This window comes from Hibiscus syriacus, unplaced genomic scaffold (genome assembly GCF_006381635.1).
Source record: "Hibiscus syriacus cultivar Baekdansim isolate YM2019G1 unplaced genomic scaffold, ASM638163v2 tig00006570_pilon, whole genome shotgun sequence".
NCBI lineage: Eukaryota > Viridiplantae > Streptophyta > Magnoliopsida > Malvales > Malvaceae > Hibiscus > Hibiscus syriacus.
Window position 1 is genome coordinate 1,149,695 of NW_024062102.1, and position 15,605 is coordinate 1,165,299.

Sequence of the window (15,605 nt, forward strand, 5' to 3'; positions counted from 1 at the left end):
TGTGAGGACCGAATTCAAAATTTGGCCATTTTATGTGCAGTTATATTGATCTTGGTAAAATAACATTATAGTCCTCCAAACTTTAAGCGTGTTTTGTATTTTAATTCCTGAATGGACTGTTTTTGTAATATTTCCTTTTAATGCATGATTATTATTATTTTTGGTATATTTAATTTACAACTCCGTATTTTTATATATTTATATTTTGAGCATTAAATTATGTTTCTTTTATTTTACTTCAGTCCTGTAATTTTAGTTAATTGTAATTTGATCACTTTAGTTTATTTACTTTTTTTATTTATAATTTTAACCTTTAACTTTGAAATTGTCAATTTTAGTTCATTATATATTTTTTTGTTTTATTTTAATTTTGGTATAATAATTTAATAACTTATATTTTAGTTATACTTTTATTTTAATTTTTTTCATGTTGTTTGCATTTTAGTTCATTTTAGTCCTAGTTAATTTCGCATGATATCCTCATAAGCATCACTTGAATCAAATCGAAATAAATTGACTAAGGGTAATATTCGAGCATTTTAATATTGTCGTAAAGTGACTGTCTTAACGTATAAGAAAGTTACTTTCGATAATCTTAAAATGAAAGTCTATCCCACTAAGTGACAACAATTAAAGCAAAATCATTTTTAAAATTTAGGGATTGAGGAAAAGATCATATTCTTTTAATTAAATTCATCGAGAAAAGACAGTTAGATCAAATCTATGGTCTCGTCTCGAGATATTTAATTAATTGAATATCCTTATTCTCGTTAAATATTGGTAAAATAAATAATTAATTAATTGCTTGATACTCTATTTAATTTTTTTTACTTTTGCATGTGTTTTCAAAGGGTTTTCAAAAAATAATGTTCAATCAAAAATAATTAAATATTATTATTTTCTCTCTAAAATTATTTTGAGTGTTATTATTTTGAAATTTAGAATGGAATTTTAATATTTTTATTTCGATTGTAGTAAGAATCGATTGCTTCAAGGTATGATAGATCGGTTCTCCTCAATAAGAAATAATTAAATATTATTATCTTTCATCCAAAATTTTGAAAAATGTTATTTTCGGGGATCTTAAATTAAATTAGACTCGAACTTGTACATTTTATTGCAAAGACAATTAATTAATCGATTAGGTACCGATTTAGGGCGTTGTGGGGGTTCTAATCCTTCCCTACACGTAACCGACTCCCGAACTCAAATTTTGGTAACGCAGACCCCAAGTTTGTCTTTTTAAATAAAATTAATATTTTATTAAAATGTCAAATATATTTTTTGGGTGCCCAATCACATCCTAATCAAAGATTGGTGGTGACTCCCTGAACCACATTTTATCACTAATCGGTCGATCGAAAGTTCATTTTCGAAATGGGACCACCCCTTTTCTCTCCCTGGAAAAAGACCGTTTCGACAGCTTGGGGACTCCGCTGGGGAAGATTTTTAGAGAGTCAGGCAATTAGTCGATTAATGAATTGTCTTTTCAAATAAAATTACAAGTTCGTTCTAATTTAGTTTTTGATCCCTTGTTTGGTTTTAAATAAGTTTTGTTTTTGCATTTTGACTCGTAATTTGCTTAACCACTAAATAGTTATATTGATATGTTTGCTAATGTTTTCAGATTAAATAATTATTCAGGGTTTTGAATTTTTTGTTCACTGGTGTTTGCTTTGTTTCTCTTTTCCTCACACTCTGTACAACTAAATTTATATAACATGAGCTAAAACCCCGCTTCGTCCTATTTAAGTAAGAGTAAGTAACTATTCCCTCTTGTGGTTTTCACCTCCGTGCGGGATAGTGAAACGCTCTTTGGGCTCACGCCTTATGATCCTTGTGAGGTTTTCACCTCCGCAATGACGTAAGGAAGTGTGCCCCCTTGAATTAAACTCGATCCAAAAGCCCGTGATAGGTTAGGATTGAGGGTTCAGTAGCCCAATGGGGCACTGGCAAAGGACAATTTGAGGACCCTTTACTTTAGAACCAAACCCAGTATATAGTAAACGTAGAACCTGGATACGGCCATAACCAGTCCATATGATCCTGTGAGGAGAGTACACAAGGAAAAGCTTATTTGAGCATTCTTTAGTGAAATTTTAAATTTTTGAATAAATGTATGCGAACTAGAAATCATACGGTTAGGTTTAATTTCTTGGATAAGCATGCGAACTAGACGGTATGAGGTTAGGATGTTCTATAAACAAAGCATGTGGGTAGAAATCATGACTGGGTAGGATCTACTAAAGCATGATTGGGTAACTAACATGTGGGGTAGGTTTTATCGATAAATTGAATTATGTTTAATCAGTTCATTTATGATTACTGACCGATTTTCTTTCCTTTTGTTACTTTGTCTTCATCTTGCATTGCACTATTCATCTCATTGGTGTTGATCCATGATTGATGTCTATATAGAAGACTAGTATTATGGAACGAATGATTCAAAAAGAGGTAGAGGATAATGCAGACGTCTTGAGATGGTCCGAGCAGACCCACCTAATAAATGGAGACAGTCTATTACCAGGGTGCGTGTCAGAGCTGAGAGGGTATACTCACATCAACGTTTGTCAGAATGATCTGAATGAGATGAAAAAGATTTGGGGAAGATGGGAAACGTCCGATAAGCAGTTGTTTTATCAACTCTATGTTGACATTTCATACCTCATTGATGTCCCGATTGATCGGAATCTATTTAGAGCTCTGGCTCAGTTTTGGAATCCCGCGTATAGCTATTTTACATTTGGCCGAGTAGACATGACGCCTACTGTAGAGGAGTATCGTGCCTTGATTCGCTGTCTAAGGTTCCAGGTAGACAAAGTATACACCAAACCGCCGAATATTCATTCCTTTAAGAAGAAACTTATTCTGATGACTGACATTAGCGAAGAATGGGTTATGAGAGGCATAAAAAAGAAAGGAGACCGCGAATGCATTACTTGGACCCTTCTAAGAAAATTGATTGACCGTCATCCTGACAGAAGAAAGAAGATTGACTTCTTTGCTCTAGGTATCTACGGATTGGTCATTTTCCCAAGAGTTCTTGGGTATATTGATGTATTAGTGGTTGATATGTTCGAAAGACTGGATAGACATGTGGATCATGTTCCAGCTATCCTGGCAGAAACATTCTGTTCCCTGAGCTATTACCGACGAGAAGGGGAAGGACGCTTCATAGGTTGTGCACCATTATTGCTAACATGGATCCTTAGTCATTTCAAACATATCGAGAGAGCACCTGGTCGGGTTACCAGGTATTTGGGGATCTGTAGGGTATGCCCCGTTACTGGTTTCTCGACAATTTGGGTCAAGGTAGTTTATTCCAGCATCAAGGGAGTTATCCAAGTCTGAGTTTACATTTAGGGGAGAACAATATAAGAATAAAAATAAGGAGGTCACCGATGCTTGGAGACACACATATCGGGTAAATCTCTTTACTTTTGATTTAAGGCTATCTCAAGGGTATGAGGAATGGAGAAGCAACCGAGTTAATGATAATATTTCGATAGGAAATCACGAAAATACCCAGCCTATAAAAGAACACCTCAGGGTGATCCCATCTCTGCTCGAACAAGCCATACTTGATTTTGAGACGGAAATGAAACAATGGAGAGCAACTTTGCAAAAGCTAGAAGATAAAGTGTATCAGAAAGGGCTGGAGATGGACATCCAAAAGAGTTGCTAGCTCAAGTAAGCCTTCTGCTGAATGGAGACAAGAAGTGGTAGGATTGAAAAGAAAAATTGGGGAAAACAACGAAGAACTCAAACACAGCAGACATCAGGCAAAACTACTCTCGAGAGACAAAAATGCCCTTGAACAACAACTGAAAGAGAATTGAACCCAGAATGAGAAGTTGAAGAGTAAAGTCTTGAGCTTAGAGATTGATGTGCGACAATATCGAAGTTGAGAAAGTAGTTTAAACTGTGCTGAAGTGGAAAGATTGACAAAGTGAGTGAGTAAACTCGACGCCTTAGATCAAGATTTGCAAAGAAGAGCAACTGAACTTCCATTGGTCCCTTATGAAGGACTTATACAATGGCGCTATCATTGGGAGCAGGCTCAGTGGAGAGTTAGGCAAAGGGATGATCTCATCGCAATATACCTATAGCAAGCTCAAGGAGTGGCTCAGTACTTGGTTGACCTGTCACAGGAATCTGATAATGTGATCGAAGAACTGGATCCGGAGGCAGAAGAAAACCAGGAGATTGTGGAATTACTGGGACACATCCAAAATTTAGGAGAGATAGCTCAGTTGTATCTGTGATCTGTTTAATCCTTGTAATCGAGCTTCATTTCCTATATAAAAAGTTGTTCTTAGGAATCGTCTCAAAGTCAACATCTTGCATTGCATTCACTTTGCATATACATCACATTTATTTTTACGAATAACATTTTAATCACATTTTTCACCCCCTATTAATAAAACACTAATATTAATAAAAGGATTGTGTGGTAGAATGCTGGACACTTACAAGCATCCATACAACACACGAAAAAAAACAATAGATGACATAATTTCCCAAATAGAGAAGGTTCAAACTGAAATGCAATAGATGGCAAAACTGGTTGGTTTACTATAAGGAAATGGCATAGTCCGAGAAGAGACTCCAGTTATCGGTCCTGCTGCCGATGAACCGTTATATCCCCCTGGCTTCATACCACCGCATGTCCATGCACAACAAACTATGACCGTCCAACCAAGAAAAATACAAGTGAACCTACCTGGCTCTTCTACAAACCCGCAACCAATTGAAGATGTCCCTGATTTGGATGAAGAAGACAAAAAAAAAACATGATAAAGAGATTAAGAAAGAATGAGAGCAAATGAAGCATGAATTCTGAGCTATGAAAGAAGATGCTAGCCTATATGGAATCGATGCCAGAGAGCTAAGTCTGGTCCCTGATTTAGTACTACCATCGAAGTTCAAAGTTCTAGACTTCGAGAAATTTGATGGCACCAGTTTTCCTTCTTCACACATTACCATGTTTCACAGAAAAATGACAGGCTATGTGGAAAATGATCAGCTATTAATTCATTGCTTTCAAGAAAGCCTAACAGGCTCAGCAATCCGTTGGTACAATCAGCTAAGTCGGGCTAAGATTAAATCATGAAAGGATTTGGCTAAGGCTTTCCTAGAGCAATATAAGCACTTAAAAGATGTGAGGCTGAATCGACTTCTGTTACGGAGTATGGAAAAAAGATCCAACGAGAGCTTCAGATAATATGCCCAAAGGTGGAGAGATGTGGCTGTACAAGTTCATCCACCGTTAGAGGAGGAATAAACTAATATGTTTTTTGTGAATACTTTAAGGGCCCCGTTCTTTGGACATCTCATTGGAAATTCATCCAAGAATTTTGCTGATATAGTTAATGCAGGGGAAATGATCTAGCTGGCGATCAAAAGCGGGAAGCTAGAAGGGGGAGAATCTAGCCAAAAACCTCCAGCGAGAAGAAAGGATAATGAAGTCAGTAATGTAAAGAAATATGATTCTAATAACATTACAGTATCCTGACCTCAAGCCACCGCGTTATCTGCACTAAGTCCTGTTAAGCAAGGGATGAAAGAACCAAGACAAGAAAGGGAAATGGTTCAATTTGACCCTATCCCTATAGCCTATAAAGAACTATTCCAGATCCTGTATGACAAACATGTGGTGTCGCCCTACCCCGCTTCTCCAATGTAGCCTCCTTACCCAAAATGGTTTGACATCAATGCTCAATGTGAGTATCATATGGGGGCGTCGGGGCATTCAATTGAAAACTGTCTGGCCTTTAAAAAGTTGGTGCATAAATTAAGAAAAATAAATGTCATCAACTTTGGTGACAGTGAGCAGCCCAATTTAGCTCAGAACCCTCTGTCGAACCATACAGGGACAGGGGTTAATACTGTTATTGAAGAAAGAGTGAACAGATTCATAGCCAAAGTAAATCAAGTGAAGTCACCCATGTATTGGGTATGGGGGCAAATGGTCAAAGCAGGTTGGTTGACCTTTAGTGTTGACGGGAATAAGCACGCTTGCTCCTACCACTGCTGTGAAGATCATGTCATTCAAAATTGTGATAAGTTCAAGGCCTTGGTTCAAAGGTTGATAGATAGTAAAGTTATGGAATTTTACCATGAAGCTACAAAAGAGAAAGAGATGGAGATTTGCGCTTCCGAAGGCACATCCACGGGAGTTTACAATACTAACTGGCCTTTAGTCATCACATCGAAAGCCCAGACTACGGAAAAGTTAATCCCAAAAGTGGTGATCACGCCTCCATCGTCCTTTCCTTATAAGGACAACAAACAGGTCCCTTGGAGGTATGAATGCCAACTAGAAAATTTTGAGAGTTTAAAGACTACTAAGGAAGATGTGGATGAGGTATACCACTTCACCAAAAGTGGGAGATGTAATTTTCCCAACCAGACCAGTGAACCCGAGAAAAGAGCGACCCCTGATAAAGGGAAAAAGGTCGAAATACTGCTGAAAGATGATGAGCCGACAATTAATGAGTCAGTAACCGAGAACGAGGCTATGGAGTTTTTAAAATTTCTGAAGCATAGTGAGTACAGCATCGTCGAACAACTACACAAGTTGCCATCTCGCATCTCGATCCTAGCTCTACTATTAAGCTCTGAGGCACATCAAGATGCCTTGTTAAAAGTATTGAATCAGACTTTCGTACCGAAAGATGTACCAGTGGAAAAGATAGACCGACTGGTTACGAATATTCAGGCGGATAACTTCATCTCTTTCTCTGATGATGAGATCCTGTCCGGAATGATGAGCAATCCCAAAGCCCTGCACATTACTATCATGTGCAAGGGATATGTATTATCACAAGTACTAATCAACAACGACTCTACTCTGAATGTGATGCCATTAGTAACCTTGAAGAAACTGTCGGACGATAGTACACACATGAAAAATTGCCAAATCATCGTTCGAGCTTTCAACAGAATGAAGAATGAGGTGTTGGGGAAGATCGCCATTCCCTTAACCATAGGCCCATCAACCTACGAGGTCGAATTCCTTATAATGGATATAATGCCCTCATATAACTATTTGTTGGGAAGACCTTGGATCCACCAGGCAGGAGCTGTGCCATCCACTCTGCATCAAAAACTCAAATTTGTAATAGAGGGGAGACTTGTATGCCTTAATGTTGAGGAAGACATCATTGCTTCCATATCTACTACCGCTCCATATGTCGAAGTAAATAAATATGCGGTCGAGTGTTCTTTCAGATCCCTGGAATTCGTTAATGCCATCTTTGTTGCTGAGAGAAAGAAAATTCGGAAGCCTAGGCTATCCAATTGTACCAGAATGGGACTGAAAATGACTCTTAAAAGAGGAGCTGAGATCGAAAGAGGGTTAGGGAGTCGCTTACAGGGGAATATTAGTCTAGTTTTTCCCAGTATTAAACGAGATCATTTTGGTATGCGATATCGTCCGACCTTAAAAGAAAAGTTAAAAAATGTTCAAAAGAGTCAGGAAAAGAGGAAAACCAGGTTAGCGGGGGAGGATATTAAGTGGGAGCCCATGATTTTCCCACCGCTACGTGACACCTTCATATCTGGGGGCCACATGTTTCAGGGGGCTAGGTCATCTAAAGAGTATGTTATTGAAAATGCCCTGAGGGATTTGGGTTTAAATATGATATCAGAGGAAGGAATTGAAGACGGAAGGGCTATGGGCATCTACCCCGCACCACCGGGCTTTGTGCTAAACAATTGGAATGCAGAAGAATTACATGTAGTTTACAAAACTATTTCAGAGTAATGACCAAAAAATTTCCCTATTGTCTAAATCCCGGGACAATAGGTGATCCTTTGTAAGGGGTTAATCTATCTGTTTTTTTATTTCCATAAATGATGCATTTCTGTTAATTCACGAAATGGCAAACATCCTCTATTGCATATTTTTTTATTTCTTTATTTATTCATTCTATTTTGATATGGGATAAATTCTCCTGTATTTGTATACGTATATATATCATCTCGTTTATTATTCTTTCAGGACCTCCGGTATCAATAGTATGAATGCTGATGACTCTGACCCGAAGATAGATTTCGAGCTGTCCATATATCAAGGGGAAGTTTGAGGTTATGATAGTGATGAGAGAAACGACTTACCTTCTGAACTACTAAAAATGGTAGAGAGAGAAGACAAACAAATTTTACCTCATGAAGAGCCCATTGAGATTCTGAATATGGGATCAGAGGAAGACTAAAATGAGATAAAAATTGGCACCATCGTATGTGCTGAGGGACGACAAAGTCTGATTGAGATTCTTCGAGAGTACAAAGATGTTTTTGCTTGGTCATATAAGGATATTCCAGGTTTAGACACTGAGTTAGTGGTACATAAGTTACTAATAAAACCCGAATGTAAATCGGTACAACAAAAGCTCAGAATGATGCGATCCGAAATGTTACCTAAAATTAAAGAAGAAGTAAAGAAGCAGTTCGATGCTGGGTTCTTAAAAGTAGCCAAGTATCCAGAATGGGTAGAAAACGTTGTTCCAGTACCAAACAAATATGGGAAAGTCTGCATGTCCGTCGACTACAGAGATCTTAATCGGGCCAGTCCGGAAACTTTCTATTTTCGTTTATGGATGGGTTCTCAAGTTACAATCAAATAAAGATGCATCCAGATGATAAGGAAAAGACTACGTTTGTCACCATGTGGGGTACGTTCTGTTACAAGGTGATGCCGTTTGGGCTAAATAATGCAGGGGAAACTTATCAAAGGGCCATGGTAACACTATTCCATGACATGATGCATAAGGAAATAGAGGTCTATGTCGATGATATGATTGTTAAAGCTAAAACGGAGGAAGAACACATCGAGAATCTGAGAAAACTCTTCCAAAGATTAAGGAAATGCTAATTAAAACTCAATCCAAGCAAGTGTACCTTCGGGGTAACATCGGGAAAACTCTTGGGGTTTGTAGTAAGCAAAAAAGGGAGTAGATCCTGACAAGGTCAAAGCTATTCAGGATTTACCACCCCCACAAACACAGAAAGAAGTTCGAGGATTCCTGAGAAGATTAAACTATATTTTCCAATTTAATTCACAATTAACTGAGAAGTGCAATCTCATTTTTCGCCTTCTTCGTAAAAATAACCCAGGGGTATGGAACGATGATTGTCAAGGAGCTTTTGAAACAATAAAAGGATATTTGTCGAATTCTCCAGTCTTAATGCCACCAATATCAGGCAAACCATTAATCCTCTACTTGTCAATCTTTGAGAATTCAATGGGGTACGAATTAGGGCATCATAACCAAATTGAGAAAAGAGAAAGAGCAATCTACTATCTCAGCAAAAAGTTCACTGATTGTGAGGCAAATTACTCACCAATAGAAAAGTTGTGTTATGCTTTAGTTTGGACAACCCGAAGGCTCAGGCAGTATATATTGTATCACACTACTTGGCTGATATCTAAACTTGATCCTCTGAAATATCTAATGGGTGTACCTGCTTTATCTGGAAGATTGGCTCATTGGCAAATCTTATTGTCTAAATTTGACATCTAATATGTAATCCAAAAAGAAGTTAAAAGAAGTGTTGTGGCCGATTTCATTGCAAGTAGGGCTTCTGAAGAGTACGAACCACTGAACTTTGATTTTCCAGACGAAGATTTAATGGTTGTTTCAACTGAGGAGGTAGTTTTGCTCTACTACTAATGAACAATGGAAGATGAATTTCGATGGTGCCTTGAATGCCTTGGGGCATGGGATTGGGGCAATTCTCATCTCACTTGATGGAAAACACTATCCTTTCACCAGTCGATTGAATTTTGATTGCACAAATAACATGGATGAGTATGAAGCATGTATTCTGGGTCTTAGAGCTGCCATTGAGCGTAAAGTGAAAACACTCAAAGTATACAAGGATTCAACCCTGATATTTTATCAACTCAAAGGTGAATGAGAAAAAAATGATACGTAGTTTGTGGAAGACCATAAGTTGGTCCCAGAGCTCATTAAAGAATTTGAGAGAGTGACATTCTATTACCTCCATAGAGAAGAGAATCAAATGGTGGATTCTCTGGCCACTTTGGCAGCAGCCTTCAAAGTCAATGAATATTCAAGCATGATGCCTATTACGATGCAAGCTTATGGGTATCCAGCCCATTGCTATAGCATAGAAGAGGAAAATGATGGAAACCTCTGGTATTACGACATCCTGCAGCACATTAAATATCAAAGCTACCCTGAGCATGCCACTGAGAATGACAAAAGAACTATTCGTAGAATGGCGGCAGGATATGTACTTGATGGTGATATCTTGTACAAGAAGAGTCATAATCAGGTCTTGTTGCGATGTGTAGATACTAAAGAAGCCAGAATGATCATTGAAGAAGTGCATGAAGGAGTATGCGGTACCCATGCTAATGGACATGTAATGGCTAAACAAATAATGAGATTTGGATATTATTGGTCAACCCTAGAAACCGATTGTATCAATTTCTCCAGAAAATGTCAGATTTATGGAGACAAGCTCCACACCCCTCATCATCCATTGCACGTAATGACTACTCTGTGGCCATTCTCTATATGGGCCATGGATATCATTGGGCAAATTTCACCCAAAGCTTCTAATGGCCTTCGTTTCATATTCGTGGCAATAGACTACTTCACTAAGTGGGTAGAAGCGGGCTCCTATGCAAATGTCACTCAGTCAACAGTTTGCAAGTTCCTGAAGAGAGAAATCATTTGTCGGTATGGGCTACCAGAAAGGATCATCACCGACAATGCCTTGAATTTAAACAATAAGATGATGGAGTCAGTATGTAAACAGTTCCAGATTAAACATCATAATTCCACCACTTATCGCCCAAAGATAAATGGAGCGGTAGAGGCAGCTAATAAGAACATCAAGAGGCTCATACAAAAAATGACTGAGACTTATGAGACTGGCATGAAAAGCTACCATTCACTTTGTTTGCCTATCGAACTTCAGTAAGGACGTCCACTGGGGCAACTCTGTTTTATTTAGCCTATGGGATGGAGGCTATGTTACCCATCGAGGTTGAGATTCCGTCACTACGGGTGCTGTCAGAGGTTAAGCTAGATGAAGCAGAATGGATGCAAGCTAGGTATGACCAGTTGAATCTGATTGAGGAAAAAAGATTAAAAGCTATCAGCCACGGAAAAATGTACCAGAAACGTATGATAAGGACATATAAAAAGAAGGTTCACATACGAGAGTTTCAGGAGGGAGACCTGGTGTTGAGGAAGATTTTGTCAATTCAAAAAGACTTTCGGGGAAAATGTATGCCAAATTGGGAAAGACTTTATGTGGTAAAGAAGACCTTTTCTGGAGGGGCTTTGATACTCACTGAGATGGATGGACCTTAGTTACCTAACCCTGTGAATGCTGACGCAGTCAAGAAGTACTTCACATGAAAATACATAATAAAAGGATTCAAGATGAAAACCCGTAAAGGGCATCTTGAAACCAGAGAAGGTCTCAGGTTGAAAACCCGTAAAGGGCAGCTTGAGAATTGTGTAAATTCAGAATTCGTGCATGACGGAGATTCTGAATTAGTTTTGAAGGCTTGAAATGGTAGTCATGGGTTAGGGTTGGAAATCGAAAAGCTTGGGTAACCAGAAAATAAATAAGATTCAAACACTCGCTTATGGTGTCCAACAGTTGGGAATTTGGCAGTACAGGGGAACCTCGCACCCTTACACATTACCATAATCCTCAAGATCCTCTTGACAAAATCTACACTTGGGTCCTCTTACGGCGTGCAAGTTCAAAAGCATTTGTACTATTGATATATGATAACGCCTATTGTATTTTCTTTTGATTATTCCAGTTAAAAGTTTGCCATGTATTCACCCAAAAACTCTTTATTTATAAATAAAAAGATATTTTTAACCACGTTGCAAGCATCCCGATTAAAAATAAAAAACATGTAGATTAGCTCAGGAAACATGAGAGCATTGTGCATTATTGTACAAAATTTTTGGGAAATGTAGGTATTCCGAAGATGAAAATGGTTTTAGCATAAGGCTTACACAATGTCAGGCCACAAAAAGTTAAAACCCTGGGATACACGCGAATGCTCAATAATGTGAGATAACCCAGGGGGTTTTGTCACTGATCAAATAGCGGGTCATGAAAAGCACATGGGTTCAAAGAGAATCAGAGTCAGGCTCAACGAAAGAATGTCCAACCAAGGTTGTTGACTGAGATGAATTGTTGTTGATGCTTTTGTGCTCAAATTAGACTGAAGTACAAGGCCGTTAACAAAAGAAAATTCCTATTTGAAAAGAAAATACCCTCAAAATAAATGCATCATTGCACACATTTTAGGCATAAACAAGATCATGTCATAAAATGCATAATAATTAAGTGCTTGTAGATTCTCTTAAAAGAAAGGACAAAGATATAAAGACCAAACATAAAAATAACCAATTCAGATTTCCATATTTGGTCGTGGCAAGACAAGCTTCCGCAAGAGAAATCTCTTCAAAAAACTATCATCTCGAGACTTTCAGATATGATGCTTTCGAGTCCTCAAACACATACTAACAAAGGTTAATGTTTAATTTTCAAGTTTGATCTCAATTCAATGGATCAACTCCCCCAGATCTGATATTCCCTTCAGAGTAACAGGACAAGTTTCTCTTTTCCAAGATTTGATATTCCCTAAGTGACCGCGGAACAAGTCTATTGTAACACCCCTAACTCATATTCGACCTAAATACAAGTCCGAGATGTCACATTGGCTTTTCAAACTTTGATTCTTAAAGAAAAATCCCGGGAATTTAAAACTTTCATTAAAACAAAATACTTTAATGTACATAAAAAACCACTTAATACAAAATTGATCAGAGCACTCGTAATTAACCACTTATTACATACCAACACTTTATACATAATAAAATACATACTTTGTCAATTACTTCTGATCTGATTTCTTAGTAATGTTGCTATCCGTGCCACTGCTATTCTGAATCTTCTTATTTCTTGGTACCTACGTGTAAATCACTTACACGCTAAGTCATAGACTTAGTGAGGCAATAAATGAATATGCAACAATATCTTCATGAATATGCATTCTTACCATTTCCTTCATGACATTTCAATGTGCATGTATCTATTACACAATAACATATATAATCATATCATGCATGTATAAGACTTACCTTCTTGTACCACTTTCACTTTACTTTGTATTTCAATTGCCCATGTATATTATTGAGAATAGAGGTATGTGAGTACATAGAGGTTGTGCACTAATGCTGTCACCACAGCTCGTATCAATTCTCTCATGGGTCACCGAACCTTAGTTCAGTATTCATCCCGAAGGATTGTCATATATGTCCCGTAGGACCACTACTTCCCGAAGGACTACGTTCAAAAGGACTATTATACCCTCAACTTTTGGCATGCCAATTACACCTATAGCTCTCATATCGTATACTATGGGCATTATTCTTATATTTCATATGTTCATGTACTCATGTCATTTCTCTTGTGATCATGTAGCTCATGTCATGTTCTCATATCACATATCATATCACATGTGTATTTGAATCTATTCATATATATACATCATTTATCTAATCACATGAACATATACATGCCTTATGCATGTATTACAATAATTATCATGTATGCATGTTCACAACTATTGTACTATGAAAATCAATATAGGAATTAGACTTATCAAAAGTCTTATTCCATTATACTATACATATAGTATGCACTCACCTTAGCTTTGCTTTGATTCGATTCTAATCCTTTGATCGTTCCAGAATAAGCTTACTTTTAGTATCTACATAATCACACATGGATCTATATCAGTATTATAGCTAATATACTCTAATGGTACTCTTTAGATTAAGATAAATGCCAATTTCCTCTTTTAATGAAGGTATGCATCGATGCACTACTTGTGCATCGGTGCATAAAATGCAATCGATGTTTTATTATTAATGGGATGCATCAATGCATGCCTTATGCATCGATGCACTAATTGCATTCGATCTTTTTATTTTAAAAGAGTGCATCGATGCACTACCAGTGCATCGATACACTTTCAAACACTTTCTGGGTTTTAACCTTGATGCATCGATGCACTATGAATATGCATCGATGCACTCTGCCCAGAATCCTCTTTTTGAACCCGAAAATTCATTCATTTTGGATTAAATCCTTCATGTTTAATCCTCTTTTTCATTCTTAACTATAGTACACATCCTTAAACCAATTTATACTCATTTATTTATCTTAAACCTCCAATTCTATCCTTCATATGAAATTCAAGAATTACATCAATAATTCAACATGTTTGAATTCCACTTTTAACACTTCGTATATCTTAACTAGATTGATGACAAGTCAAATTTAACTTTTAATTCTAGTTATGAACTATATTCCAAGATTTCATTTAAGAACTTCCAATCTTAAATCTCTCCTAACTCCATCATCCTTTGATGTTAAGATAACTTAAGCTTTCTTTAAGCTTAGTTATCATCTAATAATCAAAACCCAATATTAAATTTAACAAGAAACTCAATAATCAGAAATCTTACCTTTGCTTTGGTTCACACGCACAAGGAAGAAAGAAGAAAAAGAGAACTCTAAAAGCCTTGGGTGTTTTCTCCCCTTCCGCCCACGTGTATCCTTATATCTATACTTATCCTTTCTTTAATTATTTTTCCTTGCAATTACTCTATTGTCCTTCCATTCCATTTTCCTTTCAATTCCATCCTACACAATAATTTACATATAAATATTTATACTATTCATTCATTTTATTTTAACTACCAAATTATGAGACTTTACAATTTAGTCACTAACCCGGTATTGAGGATGTTACAACTCTCTCTCTTAAGAAAATTCATCCTCTAATTTTCATTATGCAAAGAGGTAGGGGTACTTAATCCTCATGTCCTCTTCACGTTCCCATGTTGCATCCTTTACTTTGTGATTCCTCCACAAGACTTTAACCAATGGAATAGTCTTGTTCCTTAGTTGCTTGACTTCGTGAGCTAATATTTGGTCATGTTCTTCCTCATAAGTTAAATCTGATCGAACTTCAATTTCTTCAGGAGTCACAATGTGAGATGAATCAGATCGATATTTCCTAAGCATTGAGACATGAAAAACATTGTGTATCTTTTCCATTTCAGGTGGCAAAATTAGCTGATATGCTACTGGTCCTACTCTCTTACTAATATCATAAGGTCCAATGAATCGAGGACTCAACTTTCCTTTCAGTCCAAACCTCAACACTTTCTTTCACGGAGACACTTTCAAGAACACTTTATCTCTTACTTGAAATTCAATCTCTTTCCTTTTTAAATCAGCATACGATTTCTGTCTATCAGATGCAGCTTTCAGATTATTCTGAATTACTTGAACTTTTTCTTCCGTATTCTGAATCAACTCAGGACCAATAACTTCTCGATCCTTAAGTTCATATCAGTTCAAGGGCGTACGACATCTTCTTCCGTATAAAGCTTCATAGGGAGCCATTTTGATGTTTGACTGATAACTATTGTTGTATGCAAATTCAGCAAGTGGTAAATACCTTTCCCACGATCCTTTGAATTTAATGACACAAGCTCTTAGCATATCCTCCAGAATTT

General features: G+C 37.1%; 1 protein-coding gene across 1 annotated transcript; it reads left to right on the forward strand.

Annotated features, from left to right (window-relative positions):
- The first annotated feature begins 5,968 nt into the window (after nt 1-5,968).
- LOC120200765 lies at nt 5,969-7,768 on the forward strand. The gene has a single exon (XM_039201516.1). The coding sequence runs from the start codon at nt 5,969-5,971 to the stop codon at nt 7,766-7,768; it is 1,800 nt and encodes a 599-aa protein (XP_039057447.1).
- Nucleotides 7,769-15,605: the final 7,837 nt, after the last annotated feature.